The sequence below is a fragment of the Schistocerca nitens genome, chromosome 2, assembly GCF_023898315.1.
Source record: "Schistocerca nitens isolate TAMUIC-IGC-003100 chromosome 2, iqSchNite1.1, whole genome shotgun sequence".
In the NCBI taxonomy this organism is placed as follows: Eukaryota; Metazoa; Arthropoda; class Insecta; order Orthoptera; family Acrididae; genus Schistocerca; species Schistocerca nitens.
The window spans coordinates 553,218,351-553,237,234 of NC_064615.1; the positions used below are offsets into that span (position 1 = coordinate 553,218,351).

At 42.2% G+C, this 18,884-nt stretch overlaps 1 protein-coding gene across 2 annotated transcripts in view; it reads left to right on the top strand.

Moving 5' to 3' along the window:
* LOC126236575 (toll-like receptor 2 type-2) overlaps nucleotides 1-18,884 on the top strand; it is a 214,698-nt gene that overhangs the window by 116,565 nt on the left and 79,249 nt on the right. For both annotated transcript variants that reach the window (XM_049945987.1, XM_049945988.1), the window contains exon 3: nucleotides 6,209-6,445. In XM_049945987.1, the coding sequence (XP_049801944.1) occupies nucleotides 6,209-6,445 (237 nt within the window). The remainder of the gene's footprint in view (nucleotides 1-6,208; nucleotides 6,446-18,884) is intronic.

The window sequence follows — 18,884 nt, forward strand, 5'->3', positions numbered from 1 at the left end:
GCGGCTGACTTTCATGCTGTTGTGGTGAAAAAACGTCTATTGTTACAAAAATGCGTTCGCTGTTGCTGAAAATTTTGACGATTGCTGTAAATGCTATACATACTGATGATTACAATTTTATCTGATATTAAAATTACGGCGGTAGTTCTGGAGTGCCTAATGAAAATTGTCACTTTCGGTAAAAAATTTGTCACATCGGGTATTCATTATATTTTACTTAATTCTAGGTAGAGCAAAAGTTAAAGAGCTGTTTTGATAGATATAAAGGATAGTAGAAGAGAAGGCAGCAGTGCAGAAAACTAAAGATGAAACAGCACTACTACAGCTCGGGGCCCTATGCACGCTACGGCACATATTCATTAAAGCGTAATGAATCCCCTGAGGTCAATTACGCGCTGCAAATAAATTTCAGCTTTTGCGTTACAGGCAATCCCGATGAAAATTCAAAAATAAATTTCTGTATCCATGCTAATTGTTGTTTCTTCATTACAGGCAATGCTGCTAAAAATACAATGGCAAATTGTCGTTTCAGGTTCAAAGCTAGTTTCTGCATTACAGGTAATAGCGGTGAAAGTACAAAAATACATTGTCGTATACAGCTCAAAGCGTGTACCTGTGTTCTGTCATTATTAAATTCCTTAGATTTTCCTACAAATGCAAATTGCTTATAATCAACGTTCCCGTCACTGAATTTGAGAACACGTTCAGTTTTGTGTGAGAATCTGTTTGTCTGTGTCATTTCACATTTAAAGTTGCGTAGCTTTTCGGATTTTAAGTCGCGTAGTCTCTGTAAATTGCTCAAATTATACGTGCTGCGTGACTCTGACAAATGCTCGCAACGTGACGGATTCTGTGATGTGTTGAACCCAGAAACATTTTTTATCTCTGTTACCTCTTGCTGTAAACATGACACTACGTAAGGTGTTATTAGATCAATCAATCTCATTAATTGTCTGCTGTAAATTTTGAAATTCAGGTGTTTGGTTAAATGAAACCGGTGAAGTATCGTCTGATTTGCTGTCATTATTCCTTTCAATAGCGTCAATACGACTGGCCAATTCATCACATTTTTCAGTCAGTATTTTTACCTGATCATCGGTTTTAGAATCGGAGGCATTAATCTGTTTTTGCAACTTACGTGTAGTTTCGTTCAGTTTTTTAACGTCAGCTTTGATCACATCGCAATCCTGTGTTAGTTCTAATTGTTCGAATCTGTCTGTCACTGTTTGAATATCTACTGTGTGTGTATCTGTTTTTGATTTAAGGTCAGAAATCTCATCACGTAACTCCGCGTTCAACTGTTCGGTGGTATTAATTTTGTCGGACACTGTAGCAATATTGTTGTCTACATATGTTTTTGCCTTCGCAAACATTTTACGTTTGTCTTCTTGTCTTTGAGCTGTGATTGTTTCCATGACTTGACGTTTTACTTTATTTTGATCTTGAATAAATTTGCGGAAACGCGTATCACTGTTTTGTATGTGAAGACTAAGACGTTCGTTAATTTGAGTGTTCTGTTGTTCGAATTTCGCGTCAATCTTTTCATCCATTGTGCGCGAAAGTTCTGCTGTCATTGCTTTAAACTCGTCGCGTTATTGTGTAGCCTTTTCAGAGCATTGTTTAGCGATTGCGCTAATTTCCGCTCTAAGTGTTTCTGTTGTAGCTGTTTGCATTTCCCTTAATTCCTGAGCAACAGACCTAATTTCTTCGCTACTTTTTCTTGAACAAGCCTCAATTTCCTCGCGTAACTGTTCCTTAGTGTCATGACACTGCGCGGCAACGGCTCTAATTTGTTCACTAAGCTGCCTAGAATTGTTGTCTAATTTTTCATTTAACTGTTTGGAATTGTTGTCTAATTTTTCATTTAAGTGTTGTTTGAGATTTTCGTTATCTTGTTTGTTCTGTTCTCTAAGTTGTCTGAAATCTTCACTCTGTTGTCTGAAATTGTCTTTAAATTGTTTGTTATCTTCACTATTTTGTAGCAATATTGCCATAATTTGACCCAATGTAACATTATGTACTCCATTCTCTGTACTGTTTGACGGTGTATTTGCAATTGTCGCGTTTTGTGTGACCATTTGGTCATTCTGTAATTTACAAAAAGGTTTATCAGTCGGATGTACACTGTCAGACACTATTTCGGAACTAAGTAGATCCGTCGTACTTTCAGTACACTGTCAATTTTCATTAGAAAAATTTCTCTGTATGTTACTTGAATTTACCAAACCGGGTGTGTTAAGTTGGGCAGCACTCATTACAATAGTGCGCACGGCGTCATCAATTGTCGTCAAATTAACAGAGGAGACAATTGAGTTCGTTTGTTCATCAGTAAGATAAATATCATCATTAGTGGTTGGAATGCACTGATTGTCGGTGAATGCAGGATTGTCATCATTACACTGCGTGTCACAATTACTATCGGTAATGTTGTTTAAGTCGGTAATTTCATTCATAATACCTCGCGATACACTATTCACAGTCTTTCGCGGCATTTTTACAATAGTCAAAATTATTCACAAAACAAATAAGCACCATGCAAAAGGCAACAAACACAAATACAACAGAGCAAAAAATTGCCGATGATCTGAGGAAAGAAATTCACAAATTAGTAAAAGCATTGCGCCAAATGCTAATTATATTTAAGCAAATAAGAGCAGATATCTGGCTACGTTTCAGAAGATTCTCAACGAAATACGATCCTGGCAGGGTCGCCAAGTGTAACCTCCCCGCAAAAATTTGAAAGACAATATTTAATAGAAATGGAGCCAAGTGTAAGCTCCCCAGAGAAATTTAAAAAGTCAATATTTTAAATGTTGTGCTAAGTGTAACCTCCCAGTAATTATATTTAATCACAAACACAATAAATCAGAAATAGCAATCTGACCCAGGTATAAGTTCCCCACCAAAATGTAAGTCAATTCAATGATAATGAAATCTCAGTCACAATAAAAATGCAAATAGACCGAAATGTCGATCTTTAGGCCCTGATTAAACTCAAATTCTTACCTCGGTAAAACTGCATCTGCTCTTATTTTTCGCCATAGCTCGAAGGAAATGCATTGCAAAAATTTTGAGTTAAAGGGAAACTTTTCTTTAAGGAATACCAAGGGAAATATTTCTTTCAATAAAATGTTTCTTTTGTTAAAATGCTTGGTTTAAAAACAAAATTATTATTGGGGCGATTCTTGAACAAATTAGTTACAGTTAATTTACATTACATTATCAAATGTGCGCAATGCTGCTTCATTACCTTATTTAAAAATATACCTCGTCCTGAATCTTGACCAGAGTGCCATGCCGACGCCCGCCGACTCCACACACACGACTGCGACTATCTCTCGCGCGCTACTACCACAGACTAAGTCATCTCGCATGCGCTACTACTCTCGAACTGCTAACTCGCAACTTAACTCTCTCGTAACTCGACCACAACTGCACTCTCGCGCTACTGGACCGCAACTGCCTCGCAACTGAACTCTCTCGTAACTCGACCGCAACTGCACTCTCGCGCGGTCAAGCGCAGACTAGGAACGACAAATAGCTCTCTGGTCAGAGACTCTGCAATGCCTCGCCATTGCCGCCACACAACATACGTGTTTCAGTGCATGGAACCCAAATACAAGACGTTCTACAAGATGTTCAGACTCTCCGTGCCCGTATTACGGAAGACTGCGAAAACATACGCAATACTCCAGGGATACGTCAGCGCAACCGAGATTCACTACGACTGACAGTTGATGCATGTATCAATGCCCAGGACACACTGAACGTCACCTGAGGGAAAGGTTTGCAAGTGGTATGCTGTTGCTTGCCGTTCGTTTGTGCTTCCCATGATTAATGAATTGGAGAAAATGAGTTGTAACATGGAAACAAAACGTTTCCATACCATGTTCATATAACATAATTTATTTGTCTGGGTGTGAGGAACGTCCTGCAATTTGTGCTGTACATTTTTGTTACAGCCTATATAGGCTGTACTGCGTTTTTTTTTTTTTCAGTTTCAATAACTGATTTGCAGTAAGCTCAGCGCTACGTTTATGACGGGCATTAATTTTTTCCGCGAGCTATTTCGGTTGAAGAAATGTGGAATTCGTTGTGGGGCATCGTGGAACATTCCCGCTTCAGCGCCTATAGTTTCATTAAGTTCCGATGTGTGGCAGCACTATACGTAGCCTTCAAAATGGCCTCTGTAACGGAGGTGCGTTCCAGGCAGAGAGCTGTCATTGAGTTTCTTTTGGTGGAAAACCGGAGCATCGAAGATATTCATAGGCTCTTGCAGAATGTCTACGGAGACCTTGTAGTGAATAAAATGACAGTGACTTGTTGGGCGAAGTGTCTGTCATCATTGCAACAAAGTCGCACAAACCTGTCCGAACTCCTGCGTGCCGGCTGGCCGCACACAGCTGTGACTGCTGCACTGTTGGAACGTGCGGACACTCTCATTCGAGGTGATCGACGGATCGCAGTCAAACAGCTCGCTGCTCAACTCGACGTCTCTGCTGGTAGTACTGACACACTCGTCCACCAGCTGGGGTACTCAGACGTGCGTGCTCGCTGGGTTTCTCGCAGCATAACAGAAGATCAATAAAGCGACTAAGGATGCACTTCGTGAGGAGCAGTACGTGGATGTAGTCATGTAAAATATACTTCAAGCGTAGTAGATGAGAAACAGATCTCAGCTGCGAAAACAGCAGTTGTTTTTCCTGAGAGCAGGTTCATTTTATTACCGCTTTAACGTAAGTACTAGCGGGTGTCAAATTATTGAACAAAAGTGGAACATAAGTTTATTATTTTTCAACATAGTCTCCCTGTTGTTCTACACACTTCCTTTAGTGGATTAGTCGATAGAGTCGATAGAAAGTGTACATACTCCTCAGAGGGGGGGGGGGGGGGGGGGAAATCTTTTGACCGTGTGCACAGTCACTCGTGCACGACCTGATGCACCTTTTTCATCGGGATGAAATTTTTTTCTCTCATTGCCTCTTTGAGGGGTCAAAACACGTAGAAATCACTGAGTGCGAAGATTGGTGGGTCTGGCGGATGTGGCAGAATGCTCTGGAGTGAGCTGCTGTGGCACCCTCTTGCAGACACTTTGTGAAACTTAAGCACTTCATGAATCATGTTATGTGTGGAGCCATGACTAATGTTCAGATTTGTGGCAGTTTCATCCACCACTACCCAACGATTTTTCATCATAGTGGCTTCAACTGCTGCCGTAGACTGGTGTCACACTGGAGTGTACCTTACTTGGCTGCTGAGCGTCTGTCACAAAAGTCACGCCATTCCCGAACTTTCTACTCCATTCGTACACTTGCTGCAGTGATAACCATTGATCACCTAACTGGATCTTCATTTACCAATGGATTTCAATAGGCTTAGTATCTTCACTGTTCAGAAACCGTATGACAGGAGGCTGTTCTTCCTTGGTGCATGTCGCAAGTGGGGCAGCCATTTTGAACTGGTACTGTGACCATGTTCCTAATGTTTATAGTATACCACCGCCTACAGGGCATTTCTTACATCATTGATAATAGTACTGTCAACTTACAGAACAATGGCGCGAAATGTCGATTTTTAATTACACTTTTAAGGTTTTCATTTGACTCCCACTCATAGTTCATATAAGATTAATGTCAGTTGATTGCAAACAGCGGGTGTACAAATAATTTCTAACAGCGATTTTGCTCTGTTAATTTATGTCTTGTTTCACCTGCTCGTATAGCATAAGGCACATTGCACTAGTTTGTGAGACGCGGAAGTAAGTCAGAACCGGGTCGAATCAACGCTGCGGATTAATGTAATGACTGTGGCCTGGTACACTAGCCAGCCTGATTCCGGTTTTTAGGCGGTTTGCCACGTTCGTTTAGGCAAATACTGGCCTACTACCCAAAATTCCTCCTTAGAGCACACAGTTAAAATACAAAATCATACAGAACGAAGTTTACACGGACAGATGTGCACGCTACTTCATTCCGGTCACCATGATGACTGTTGCGTCGGCAAGGGCATCCGCCACAAAGTTAAATAATTTATCAAATTCAGAAAAGGTAGACCGTGTCCTAGACGGAATAAACTTTAGGGTAACGGAAGAGGCTATATCTTGTCTTGTTTCTGATCCGTAAAGGTCATACTGAATGATGAGATATATAGATTATCATGTGTGCTTCAATGAATGATTGTGTTGTCTGAGCTCTGCTTTTTGCTACAGTTTCGCAGAAAGCAGCATCAGCGGCGAGCGGGACGTGTGCTGGTCTCTATCAGCCATCGAGGTGAGCAAAGTGGAGAACAACTCTGCCGTTGACTGGAGTCGCCAGAGGCCGCACCTGGACAGCTTCGGTGTCTACCTGCTGTACCCCGTGAAGGAGTTCCGCGCCTCCGCAACCTACCCGCTAACGACGTCAGCCGTGGCGACGACCGTCAATGCCACATGCTGGTACCAGCAAAGGTTCGTAGACTGTCTCAAGAGTTTCCCTTGTCCATCTTTCTCTTCTTTATAAAAGGGCGTAGTCTACTACCGTCTGTATATCTAGCCAGAGAAAGATATTGATGGCCGGCCGGTATGGCCGAGCGGTTCTAGGCGCTTCAGTCTGGAACCGCGCGGCCGCTACGGTCGCGGGTTCGAATCCTGCCTCGGGCATGGATGTGTGTGATGTCCTTAGGTTAGTTAGGTTTAAGTAGTTCTAAGTTCTAGGGGACTGATGACCTCAGAAGTTAAGTCCCATAGTGCTCAGAGCCATTTGAACCATTTTTTTTAAAGATATTGGTGTTGCTGTGCACAGTTGATGTCTGGTCGGAAAGGGTAAGACTTCAACACACAGGACAAAAAATTAGCTTACCGTGTAACGTCACACGTAGCAATGATAACAGCCACTATTTGGCACGGAAGAGAATCCACAAGTTTCTACAGATATGTCGTATCCAGAGAGCTACCTAATTACTGTCATATTGTTTGCTACATACCACCTGCTGTTCCAGACAGTCCCAGACATTTTCTGTAGGATTAAGATTTCGTGATATAGCGGACCAGTCGAGGTGCGACTGTGTGCCTGAGTGCTCATCAAACCACGAACATGTACGTACAGCCTTGCGAACATAACTATTGTCATCTTGCAAGATGGGAGTGTCCACAATATTTTCATCATATCATATATAAGAAAGGGCGACACTTGGTCGTCAACAATGTTGAAATAAAAATCCTGGTTCACATTCATTGTAACCTTAACACATTGGAGACTGGCCACTTAGAAGAATATCAGACCATGGAAACTGACCATGTATGCTATTATGTAAAGCGTAACTGGCACATATGTAATTGATGTATCCTCAAGAGTCATACATACAACACGAGGGTTTAGCCTATTTCTCTTTCTTTGTAAGATTACAAATTTTAAAATAATTGTGACAGAAAATATAATTATCCTTCCAAGAAAAAAGTATGATGTGAGATATTGAGCAATTTCTCCCTCTTGAACTTTCAAAATTTCTTGCTCGGTCAACAAACATGACGCATTTGTAGCAGAACTACAGCAAACTGCGGACGCCAACGCTGCGTTAATGCGATCACATATTGGGTCAGCCATTCGCGACTCCAGCTTTTACATTCGCTAATATTTCTTTCGAAATAATTCTTAAAATTGACAACAGAAGTGAGCACCAATCAAGAGACAGGTTGCGAGACATCTGTACGTTGTTCTCGTTGGAAATTAGTCCAGTTTTCGAGCGATAGGTGGCTCGCACGTCGAGAAAATCGCGGCCCAACCTATACTCGAGCGCGGTCCTTTTCAAACAATGTTTTGCCAATGCTATGCCCGGGCTTTATCTCGAAAGTGTCTGAGTGACCCAACGTCACGATATGAAGAACATTCCCCAAACATCTCAGTATCACCTTTGGCATGAACTACGTTCTCTCCAGACAGCGGACTAAACGCCTCATTGGGCCGTCGGCTGTGAGCACTATGGGAACTAACATCTGAGGTCATCAGTCCCCTAGAACTTAGAACTACTTAAACTTAACTAACCTAAGGACATCACACACATCCATGCCCGAGACAGGATTCGAACCTGCGGCCGTACCGGTCGCTCGGTTCCAGATTGAAGCGCCTAGAACCGATCGGCCACCTCGGCCGGCGCGTACTCATCGTCTTGTATCATTTGAAGAGGCAAACTCCCGGCTCCTTAGACCACACTATACGCCTACGGTCAGTTTCTGGTTGTTTGGTGCCTTGAAGACCTTGTTGTGAGCAATGGTGGTCCAAATGGCTCTGAGCACTATGGGACTTAACATCTATGGTCATCAGTCCCCTAGAACTTAGAACTACTTAAACCTAACTAACCTAAGGACAGCACACAACACCCAGTCATCACGAGGCAGAGAAAATCCCTGACCCCGCCGGGAATCGAACCCGGGAACCCGGGCGCGGGAAGCGAGAACGCTACCGCACGACCACGAGCTGCGGACAGTGAGCAATGGTCTTTTACAAGATACCCAACTGCAAATGTCTATTTCATGCATCCCTCTTCGCAGTGTTCGCACAGAAACTGGTCGAGATTGACCTGCGTTCACTGACAGCGGCAACTCCTGCCGTTGACATGTCGTGACATTCGTCTTCCGTCTGGGATCTGTTTACGACCATTGTACTTACGCTGTGTTACATTACTGCGGGTGGTACATCATTACTTGTAGATGTAGGGACACAGGAACAAACATCCAAGTGGTGCGATGACTAATGATGACTAGGAGCAAAAGGGTACAGAGCCATCTGTTTACTGGACCTGTTGGGCAAGCATTTTGACAGATTGCTAGCAGATAGACTGGCTGCACACCGAGTCTTGTGCGGGATGAGTGATGGACAATTCGGTTTTCGGTCGGGGCGATCGGCGTCTGACGCAATCGCCCTGGCTGCGGATGTCTGTAACTCTGCCCCGCACAAGTACATTGTCGGCATCATGGTGGACATCATCCTGCCTGCGGGAGAAGGAGTGTCCAGGGCCGCTGTATGGTTGTCTCAGGAGCTATTGTGAAGAAAGGGAGGTCTGGCTATCGGCTCCTAGCGGCAAAGTCAGTAAGAAAATTACCAAGGGGTGTCCTCAGGGCTCCATCCTGGGGCCTCTCTTTTGGGACATAAATATGGAGCCACTCTTAGACGAACTAAAGAGCAGTGAAGATGTGCTAGAGGTCATAGCCTACGCAGACGACCTCCTCCTGCTGGTCGGCGGCCGTAGCCGCGAAGATTTAGAGCCAAAGGTAGAGAGAGCGACAGCAATATTGACCACATGGTGTCACAAAACAAAAATGACTATCGCATCTAACAAGTCCACCTACCTATTACTCAAAGGTCAACTACTAAGAAATCCAACAGTTAGAATAAACGGCTTGCCGGTTCTCAGGCGCCGAGAGGCCCGATACCTTGGTGTAATCGTCAATGAGGGCTGGAACTATGCATCACATATTGACACTATAACACAGAGATCACTAACAGTACTAAACAATTTAATCGGAATTGGACACAAAAGATTCCATCTCCCACCTGATCTAATCAAATTGTATCACAACAGCAGTCTCACATCCATAGTAGGTTACGGGTGAGCGGTCTGGGCACACAAGCTCACGAGGGTCATGCCTGCCATGGCCGTAAGAAGAGTGCAGCGAAATATGCTCCTACGTTCAGTAGACGCATATAGAACAACTCCGGGAGGGGCACTTTTAGTACTAATGGAGTTATGTCCATTGGACATAAAAATAAGGGAACAAGCCACCTGGTATTGGATAAAGAAGGACAGAAGAGACAAAATAGAAGAAATCATGTGGGTATATGTAGGAGGTAAACCAAGTATTAAAAGAAGGGGGATTGAATTATGGCAGGATCTTTGGAATAACGATGAGACAGGGCGAAGAACACATGAGTTACTTCCAAACATACAGGAACGTTTAAAACTTACATACATCAAACCAACTAGAGGCTTGCTGCACTTTCTTACTGGGCATGGACGCTACCCGACATATTTGTGTCGGTTCGGGAAGAGGGCAACACCAGCGTGTGACTATGGAGCAGTGCAGGGCACCCCAGACCATGTGATGTACGAGTGCCCCCTCTTCGACGACGTTGCACAACAATTTAGGGAATAACTACCACACAACGACACGCACCACTTGCTCAGGCAAGAAGACGCTTTTAACGTCCTGAGTAACCTAGGAGATGCAATCTCAGGCAAAGTCCTCAAAGAGTACCTGAGAAACAACCAATGAAAAAACACCAGACTTAGACTCCGTACACCCTCCCTGTTCCGCCAGGACATGGACTTGGCCAGCCGCCTCACGGCTGGAACCCGCCATGTTTTAGGATTAGGTTGGGGGCGAGGGGGGGGGGGGAGGGTAGTACATCATCACCGGACTTGACAACGCACCGATTATGACAGTAGATATAGATTAGTTATAGGTTCAGAATTAGGATAATAAGATTAGTATAGAACTGCAGTGACTAAGTCATCGGCCAGCCCAGTGCAGGGGCACTCCCACTGGGATTAGCTCAGTGGGAAAGGCCACCAAAATTAGGTTTGTATTTTCTGGCACACCTGTGACGCTGCAGGTAGAGTAGTTATAATAACTTGTTAAAAGTAGTATCCAAGTCTAACAGTAGCAGAAATTTTCAATCCTATAATCAAAACAACATGCGTAGTAAATAATAGTAGAATAATCCCCATAGTGGTGAAGGTATTACAGTATTAAACTGTAGTGTTAGAAAGTAAAGCTGCAGATTGTAAATTGTAAAAGTTAAAAATAGGACCTACTAATGTATTTAGGTAGTAGGTTAATTTGTATAATAATAATGACTGAATAAAGAATTTAAAAGAAAAAGGTTTACTAAGCAACCTGGAGGAACACTCACAATGTTGGTTCCGTGTACAGGTACTAGACGGCCGAAAGTCAGGCATATCCAGCATTGGTGCGGTACATGGAAACGACATATGATGTTCACAGTGAGTGGTGACAATTTCAGGCGTTGTTGCTATAATCCAAAAAGACTGTTGTCTGACGAACTGTCACAGTCGCTGGAAATGCGACGTTGTTTTCATCCAGCTGTCTTTGTGGATGGTACTCTCCCTTCTAGTTGTACATGACGTTGCCCTCTACCGGGAAACACGATATCTAGAACTAAATTCAGCAATAGCATCTGGCGACGAGATAAATATTGTATTGTATACTTCAGGCACTTCCAAGAACTCTCCCTATACAAGTGGAATGCTTACCGGGAATCTACAGACACCAAAATCAGAAGCCGTACCTTGAGCTTACAAATTTCTGCTAATACGGTATTCCCCATGGCGTTTCTTTCCTGCAGTAGACCTTCTCAGACGTCATATCCGCCCACATCCTAATCAAATCTATATATCCACATCAATCCATAATGACTTCATGGTCAGTGAACCTCCTCCATGAATCCTATCGCTCCCTTCTGCCAACTCTTAACGAGAAACATTCACATACCATCGGTACAGACAGACATACATCAGAAACATACAAACTTCAAACAAACGCTGGAATTGTGCCAAACATGCACCAGTATTCACGCTAACATAACAAATGCTGAGGACGAACTCAGGAGCGTTCGTTTTAAGCGCCCACGGTGGTGATAGTCCAGCCCAAGGATTTGAGCACGGCTCAATGACTATTAGGTAAACGGCAAGGCACGAGAGACCGAACACGAGACAGACTTCCCTGCCACCAAGACACGTCGCATCAGCGCGCACGGAACGAAAGGAGTGTCTTGGTGAAAATGCTCACTGAAATGACGTATCCTGGATGTTTGGCGTCACACTATCAAGAAACGACACCGAAACTGCCACACTGAGTGCGTCGAAACGAGTCCACCGCCGTGCAGAATACTTTTATACGCCCAAAACTTCGCAGCTTACAACAATATTAATAACTGCCATTCACGCTGATTTCTTAAGCAAATATTTGTTTGAGACCCTGAGATGCTAAAAACTCAAACGAGGTGGTAAGTGAAATACGCTTGTTTATACTATAAAATGTGAGCCCTGTGCTTCAGTTAACTAAATAGTTTTAACATTATAAGCAACAAATTCGTAATTTTGGAGTAAAAAAAAAAATTAAGCCTCAATACATAGTACTCCATAGTAACACGTATCATAAAGTCAGTACAGTGTAGTAACATCCATTTTCTATTTCCTGCCTTAGTGATTTTATAGTATTCAGTGTTTTTAATAGTAATATTTCATTTATGTAGATTGGTCATTAATAAAGACTGCCGGCCGGTGTGGCCGAACGGTTCTAGGCGCTTCAGTCTAGAACCGCGCGACCGCTACGGTCGCAGGTTCGAATCCTGCCTCGGGCATGGATGTGCGTGATGTCTTTAGGTTAGTTAGGTTTAAGTAGTTCTAAGTTTTGGGGTACTGATGACCTAAGATGTTAAGTCCCATAGTGCTCAGAGCCATTTGAACCATTTGAATAAAGACTTTTGGCATGTGAGTAACGCGCATGTTTTGCAAATTCCGTGGGCACTAGGTGAAAGGTTGCAAAAAACGATTTGCGATAACTCATCTCTTAATTTATACATTAATTGATAAACATGTTTTATTGGTGTAAAGCCGGATTTCCACAGGCCTGAATTACTTACAAGTGCATTCCCCCACCACTACTTGTGTAAGTCAGTTTACATGCATATAGGTTTGCCATAGGTCTTGGAAAACCAGGATTGTCTCGGATTTGAGTACTATAGAAAATGACCTGTCCAGCTGAGTAAAACTCCTGCATTTTTAAAAAGTAATCTCTTCATATAGATGTCAAGGAAATACAATTTAAACACCCACCCGATTTTTTGGTAGTTGAAGGTGATTCGTTGCCTGAGAAGGTCAAGGAGATAGTGTATCATTGTCTACTATTGTGTTTCTCTAAAAGACCCTGCTCTAGCTGTTCAGTCATATATGATTTAGATCACCCATGTTTCTTTATCTTCTACGATAAATGTCCGAGATCATCAATGCCTATTAGCGTCAAAGTCATTTAACACTCCGTATTTTCTTTTGCAAACAACAAACAGGGAAAAAAGTACAATTTGTTTGTGATATCATAACTAAATATCCAATCAACTTTCCCATAAATGACCTGTTTGAAAATTCTAACTTTTTTTTTTACTTTTATTTTTATTTTTCTTCCACGTCGGTATCTCAAAGTCCATGATACGGAGCTTATCTTCAAGTGACAGGGAAGAGAAACCACTCTCCCTAAGCCTCTGCACTGAGTTATCGAACATATTGACTTCACACTTTAAACACTACACACAAGAATACTCAAGTTTCAAAGTGAGAATTGCATTTCCGATTCTCCCATATGACAAACGGTAAAGCTGGTCACAGTATTGGTAACGTGACTGCAACAAATAAGAAAACCTGTTTATCGTTGCTGACTTGACTTTCGTTATTATGGAAGTTTCAGAAATATAACTGCTCGTGGGGATCAACGACACGCCATATATTATAAGTTATAGATACGAATTAAGAGTCAGAATCTGCTATTTATGTGTCATGTTTGTGGAACAACTGGGGAGAAAGAGGACCTGCTCACTGGCCTGGTTCAACAGTAGAAGGTAAAGCAGAGGCTTTGGCAGATACACGGCAGTGCTCAGAGTAGTGGACACCTCTTTGCCACCGCTCTCTTCTCCGCCTCCACCAACGATCTCATCGGCTGGAATGTTATCTCTGGGGATGCACAACTGGCTTTTGCACGCCGGTCGAGCCCAGCACGTGAGCTGGCTGTTCACCTCAGTGGGGAGGTTCATATATATTACTAAATAATTATCCGTCACAGAGGCAGGAGACTGGAGAGGAAGAGCAATCGCACATTGGCGAAGTTCAACAGCAGAAGAGGGAACAGAGGCTCTGGCGGATCATCAGGACTCGGTTTGAAGCAGGATTCATCACTGAAGACAGTGCTACTCCAGTCAACGAGATTCCAGGCCGAAGATGTTCCTGGAGACACCTGTCGCCCACCATATGGCGGACCAGGAGTAATGGTCTGGGTTGCCATTTCATTTCATAGCAGAACCTCTTTGGTTGTCATCCACAACACCATTACAGCACCTCAGTACGTCGACGATAATCTATAATCCATTTTGTTGCCCTTCATTGCAAGCCACCCTGGGCTTACATTTCAGCAAGATAATGACCACCTGCGTACGTCTGAAGTAACTGATTTCTTCGTGAATGCCAAATCCTACCTTGGCCAGCTAGGTCGCCGGGTCCCTCTCCCCCCCCCCCCCCTCCGCGCCCAGTGAGAACGCTTGGAGCATTATGGGGGCTCTCCAACCAGCTCGGGAGTTTGACGATCTTAGACGCCAATAGGATAGAATTTGGCACAGTATCCGTCAGGAGTACATTCAAGAATTCTGTCAATCAATGCCAAACCAAAGAACTTCTTCCATATGGGCCAGAGATAAACCAACATATTACTGACTTGTGCAATCAATTTGTGAATCTTTTTCTCTTGAGTAAATCATCCAATTTTTCCAAAATTGTAAACATTTGCTTGTCTGTACCAGGTGGCGCAAGCAACCCGTCCTCTGTAGTTTTATGCTTCCCACATATGTTGGTGCAAGAAGGGTTGCCTCGTTACTGCTATCCAAAGGACAAGTGCACGTACAAGTGAACATCAACCGAGTTGTGCCGCCGTCTGCGTGCGTTTTCCTCCTGGTTCTGCTCTGATAATGTCGCATGGCCGTCTGTTTGTAGTTCGAGTCAGGTCTTAAAGTCACACAGGTAACAACTACAATATACTCCAGTTAAGACAACACCGATATGATACTGATCTATGGGGAGATGCACAGCAATGCAGCTGAGACCCAAAGGCTGTATTCACAATGTTTTCCAACGTAACATCTACCTTCTGCGCATGTTGTTAAACGAACAGAGATGCGTTTAAGAACCGAGGGAGCTTTCCAGGTACAGATTGCCGTGGAAAAACCAATCCGCGAAACACCCGTTCTTGCCCGGAACGTTATTGAGTATTTTGGAGCACATCCCACACACGGTAGGCAAAGCTTAAATTAAAAAAAAAAAAAAAAAAAAAACGCTTACATACAGTGTAGTATAAACGTACCTGTTATCGTGCTATTGCATTTAGGTTGCGGAATTATTTGCACCTCTAATAATAACAATAATAATAATACTATTAAGGTCATTATTATTAATATTATGAATGTCATCAGATCTCGCCCACTAATATCTATTTCTCGTCGTAATTAGGTCAAAGAAAAACTGCAGAGGACCTGGGTATATCGAGGTCTTCGGTACAAACGATTCTGGAGGAACGAAAACGGCATTCCTTTAAGCAGCACCTACAGTAACAAATATATGGAAACGATTTCCAAAATCGGGTATCCTTATGCAGACGTCTCGTAAACAAAGTAACCGCAAATCCGGATTTCATCAGGCAGGTTTTATGGGGAAATGAATGCTATTTCACGCCTCTGTCAATAGAGACAATATACATTGTTGGGATCGTGCAAACCCTCACTGATTACGACCACATCACTCGCATGCAAGCGCACTGGGGTGTTAACGTAGGTGCGGCATTCTAGGAGACCACAGCAGTGGACCAGTTTATTTGGCTCCCAGGCTAACTAGTCGACTGTATTTTCAACTTCTATAGAACGAGCTGAGCCTTGGGCGTCTCCTAGAAGACATCCCACTTCGGTTAGCTGTGAGGCACTGGTTTTAGCACGATGGTGCATCACCCCATTCTTGTAGAGGCGTTAGGGAATATCTCAACCATGTACACCCCAGACGGTGGACAGATCGTGCTGGTTGCATTCGATGACCAACGAGATCGCCTGGAAAATCTATATATGTTACAACAACGAATACGTCATGCTTGCGCTTCAGTATCTGCAGAGATGTTAGGAGGTGTCTGTACTAATACCGAGAGGCGCTCACATCAATACATCCAAGGCGGACATACATTTGAGCCTATGTATTGTGAATAATGCGGTTATAAAGATGTGTCAGTTCATAACGTAGGTTTAACAGAACATCATTTGTTATATTCTTTAATGAAATATAAAAAAATTAGATTTATTTATTATGTAAAAAAAATGAAAATGAAATGAATCGAAAATGGATTTGCAAATGTGGATGGAACTGTTGCTATAAATATTTTTGTTATTTACTCTTTCAGTACGAACTTTGTTGTAGAACCCCTTATTTACGTGCGGTAATAAAAATTCATTTAGACAGAATTAAGCACATTTAAAATTACGTGATCTTAGTCAACCCTCTCATGCTGATAAATTCGTATTAACTGATTAAGAACATTTAGTTGAAAATTGTATAAATTAAATTTTTTACGTATTTCGGCCTTGGCACACATTTTCTAAATGCAGTGGTTTTTTTTAAATATTTACTGAATTCTTTCCCGGCGTTAGCTATGGAACACAAGACTGTCTCTGTTAGCAGAAAATGGTTAAATATTGCCAAGCCGACCTGAACGTTTAACTATCATTGATAAAACACACTTCACTATACGTTTATTTGCTTTAGAAATTGAAAGAACCAACAGATTGTTAAACTTCAACGTTAACTATTTGCCTATGAATGCACAAATGTGAAACCAGTAATAAATTCCGTCAGTCTCAGGATTGCTGTAAAAGAAAAATATTTTCGTAATTCACTGCTAATTTTATCTGCTCCCGATTTACGGGTTTGGTTAATTTTTCTTAGCGGAACAATTTTTCAAATCTGCCGCCGCTGCAAATCGTTCGGTCGCGGCACAGCCCAGCAACACCAACGATAATCGCTAAAAATGCTGAAAATTCTTTAAAGAAATATTATAGATGACATGGGCAAGCTAATTTACATTAGTAATACACAATTTTGATAAATTATAATGTATTTAGACCACAACAATAATTCAACTTACATTAGTTTGTAATTTCTCCTCTAATGGCGGCTAAAGATATATACAGACAAATGAAGTCTACTCATTCATAAAATGCTATGTCACAGGTTCCTCTCTCTCTCAGCTCTCGAGGAAGACGACAAAGAATGCACACTATGTATTCCTACTTATACCACTGCCGACCGTTAATGTCTCTTTGCAATCTTACAACATTACTCCCCTCTGAGGCTGTATTTTACATTTTTCTTGTCGCAGATATTGACATATTTCGTAATTACATTATGAATAAATATATCGAGAATATTATTACAGAAAATATTACAATAATAACGAATGTCCTTTATACAAAATTAAATAATATTTTTTTGTTAAACAATTACAGTACATACGAATTGCTTCATAGCGTACATAGTACAATCAAATGTCATTTCCTTTGATTAATAGTGTGTGTGCTGCCAGGGAACGTTACATTGCCCCCTGGCAGCATTTGGCAAAGAGTTTCTATACTTTGACACAATGGGGCCAGTAACGTTCTTTACAATTCTGTATTTTTTTATGGAATGGCTCTTTTAATTAGTCCCAGGGTTATATATGTTCATGGCTCCCCCATTTGGGCGAAGGCAGACAGGAAACCTGGGCAAAACTGTGCCGGAGCCCAGCCATCCCATTTGGTTCATGATTAATCTTGTCTCTTTAACAGTCATTCTTTTGAAATGATTTAGCAGTTTGTCATCAACGGTTACATAATATCACAGTCACATACAGTTCAACGAAAGTTTGTTGTGTGTGTTTAACAACTCGTAATTATCATTTTTGCGATATACTGCAAGGTCACTTGTCCTAGGATATATCACTTAGTTTTTTGAAATCATTTAGTACAACGTCACTTTTCATAATGTTCTCACTACCTACGTGTTACAAATCCATCTCCTACACTTGTATACATAATAAGTGTTCAATGTTTGTCAAAAATCGAGTTCATTGACATGTTATGCAGTTTGTGTAAATATTTTGGAATATGTCAATAATGCTGTAGTTGGTGAGCGCTGCGGAATGATTGTTGAGCGGCGCATCGGCTCCGAGTAGGTACCGCCCCCGGTGTTTACAGCTACGGCGCGGAGAGGCGTGTGGCTGTCTGGCCTGCTACGGGCTGCTGCGGCCGCTGCATGGCTCAAGTAGCCGGATGTGCGTTGTATATCAGCTCGCCCGTGTGACATCTTCTTGCAGTGCTCCAGCAAACATGCAACAAGTTCACAAACAGTGTACTATCCTTATGGGCATTTTTCCTGCTGTGGGAAAAAACACACACAGTTATTGGCAGTTATTATTCAGTAGGCCTTCACTAATCTGGTTTGCACAATGTTTCGTTGTCACAGTAACACGTTTTATGGGCACACAATATTTTTTCACCATGTCATGACTTGTCATTAGTCACACGCAAGTTTTCACCTTAGGACAAAATGTATCTCTGTAGTCAATGCGCTTTCCTGGCGTCCCTTGACACACAAAGAGTTATAGTTTGACACTAGCTTGGTCCAGCGTCTGTTATCGGCTCACTGTTCGTGTCGTGCTAGTTCCTTGTCCACTTGCACACAAGGCGATGATACAGTTTCTTATTGCTTGTTCAAAACAACCTCGTGACGTATTGCTGCAGGTTTAACAGTCACTGTCTGTCTCTGCCACACAATACTGCACTTTTGTTTAAGTTTTTTCAGTTACAGTGTCCGTTCTTTACCAAGGTGAGTGATAATTGCGTACATGGTAACAAATATTAAAATTTCGTATTAGTTTGCCCAAAAATCATCTATATTTATGTTCGAGTAGATTTTATTTGTGCATTCCAGCCGGATTCAGGCATATTGTTCAATAACTCCTTTGAAATTATCTCACTTTACTTGCAAGGTCCTACGTAACTACAGTGTAGTCTCTGTAGGCTAAATTTGACTTGGACTGTATCGGGCTAGCTCTTTTA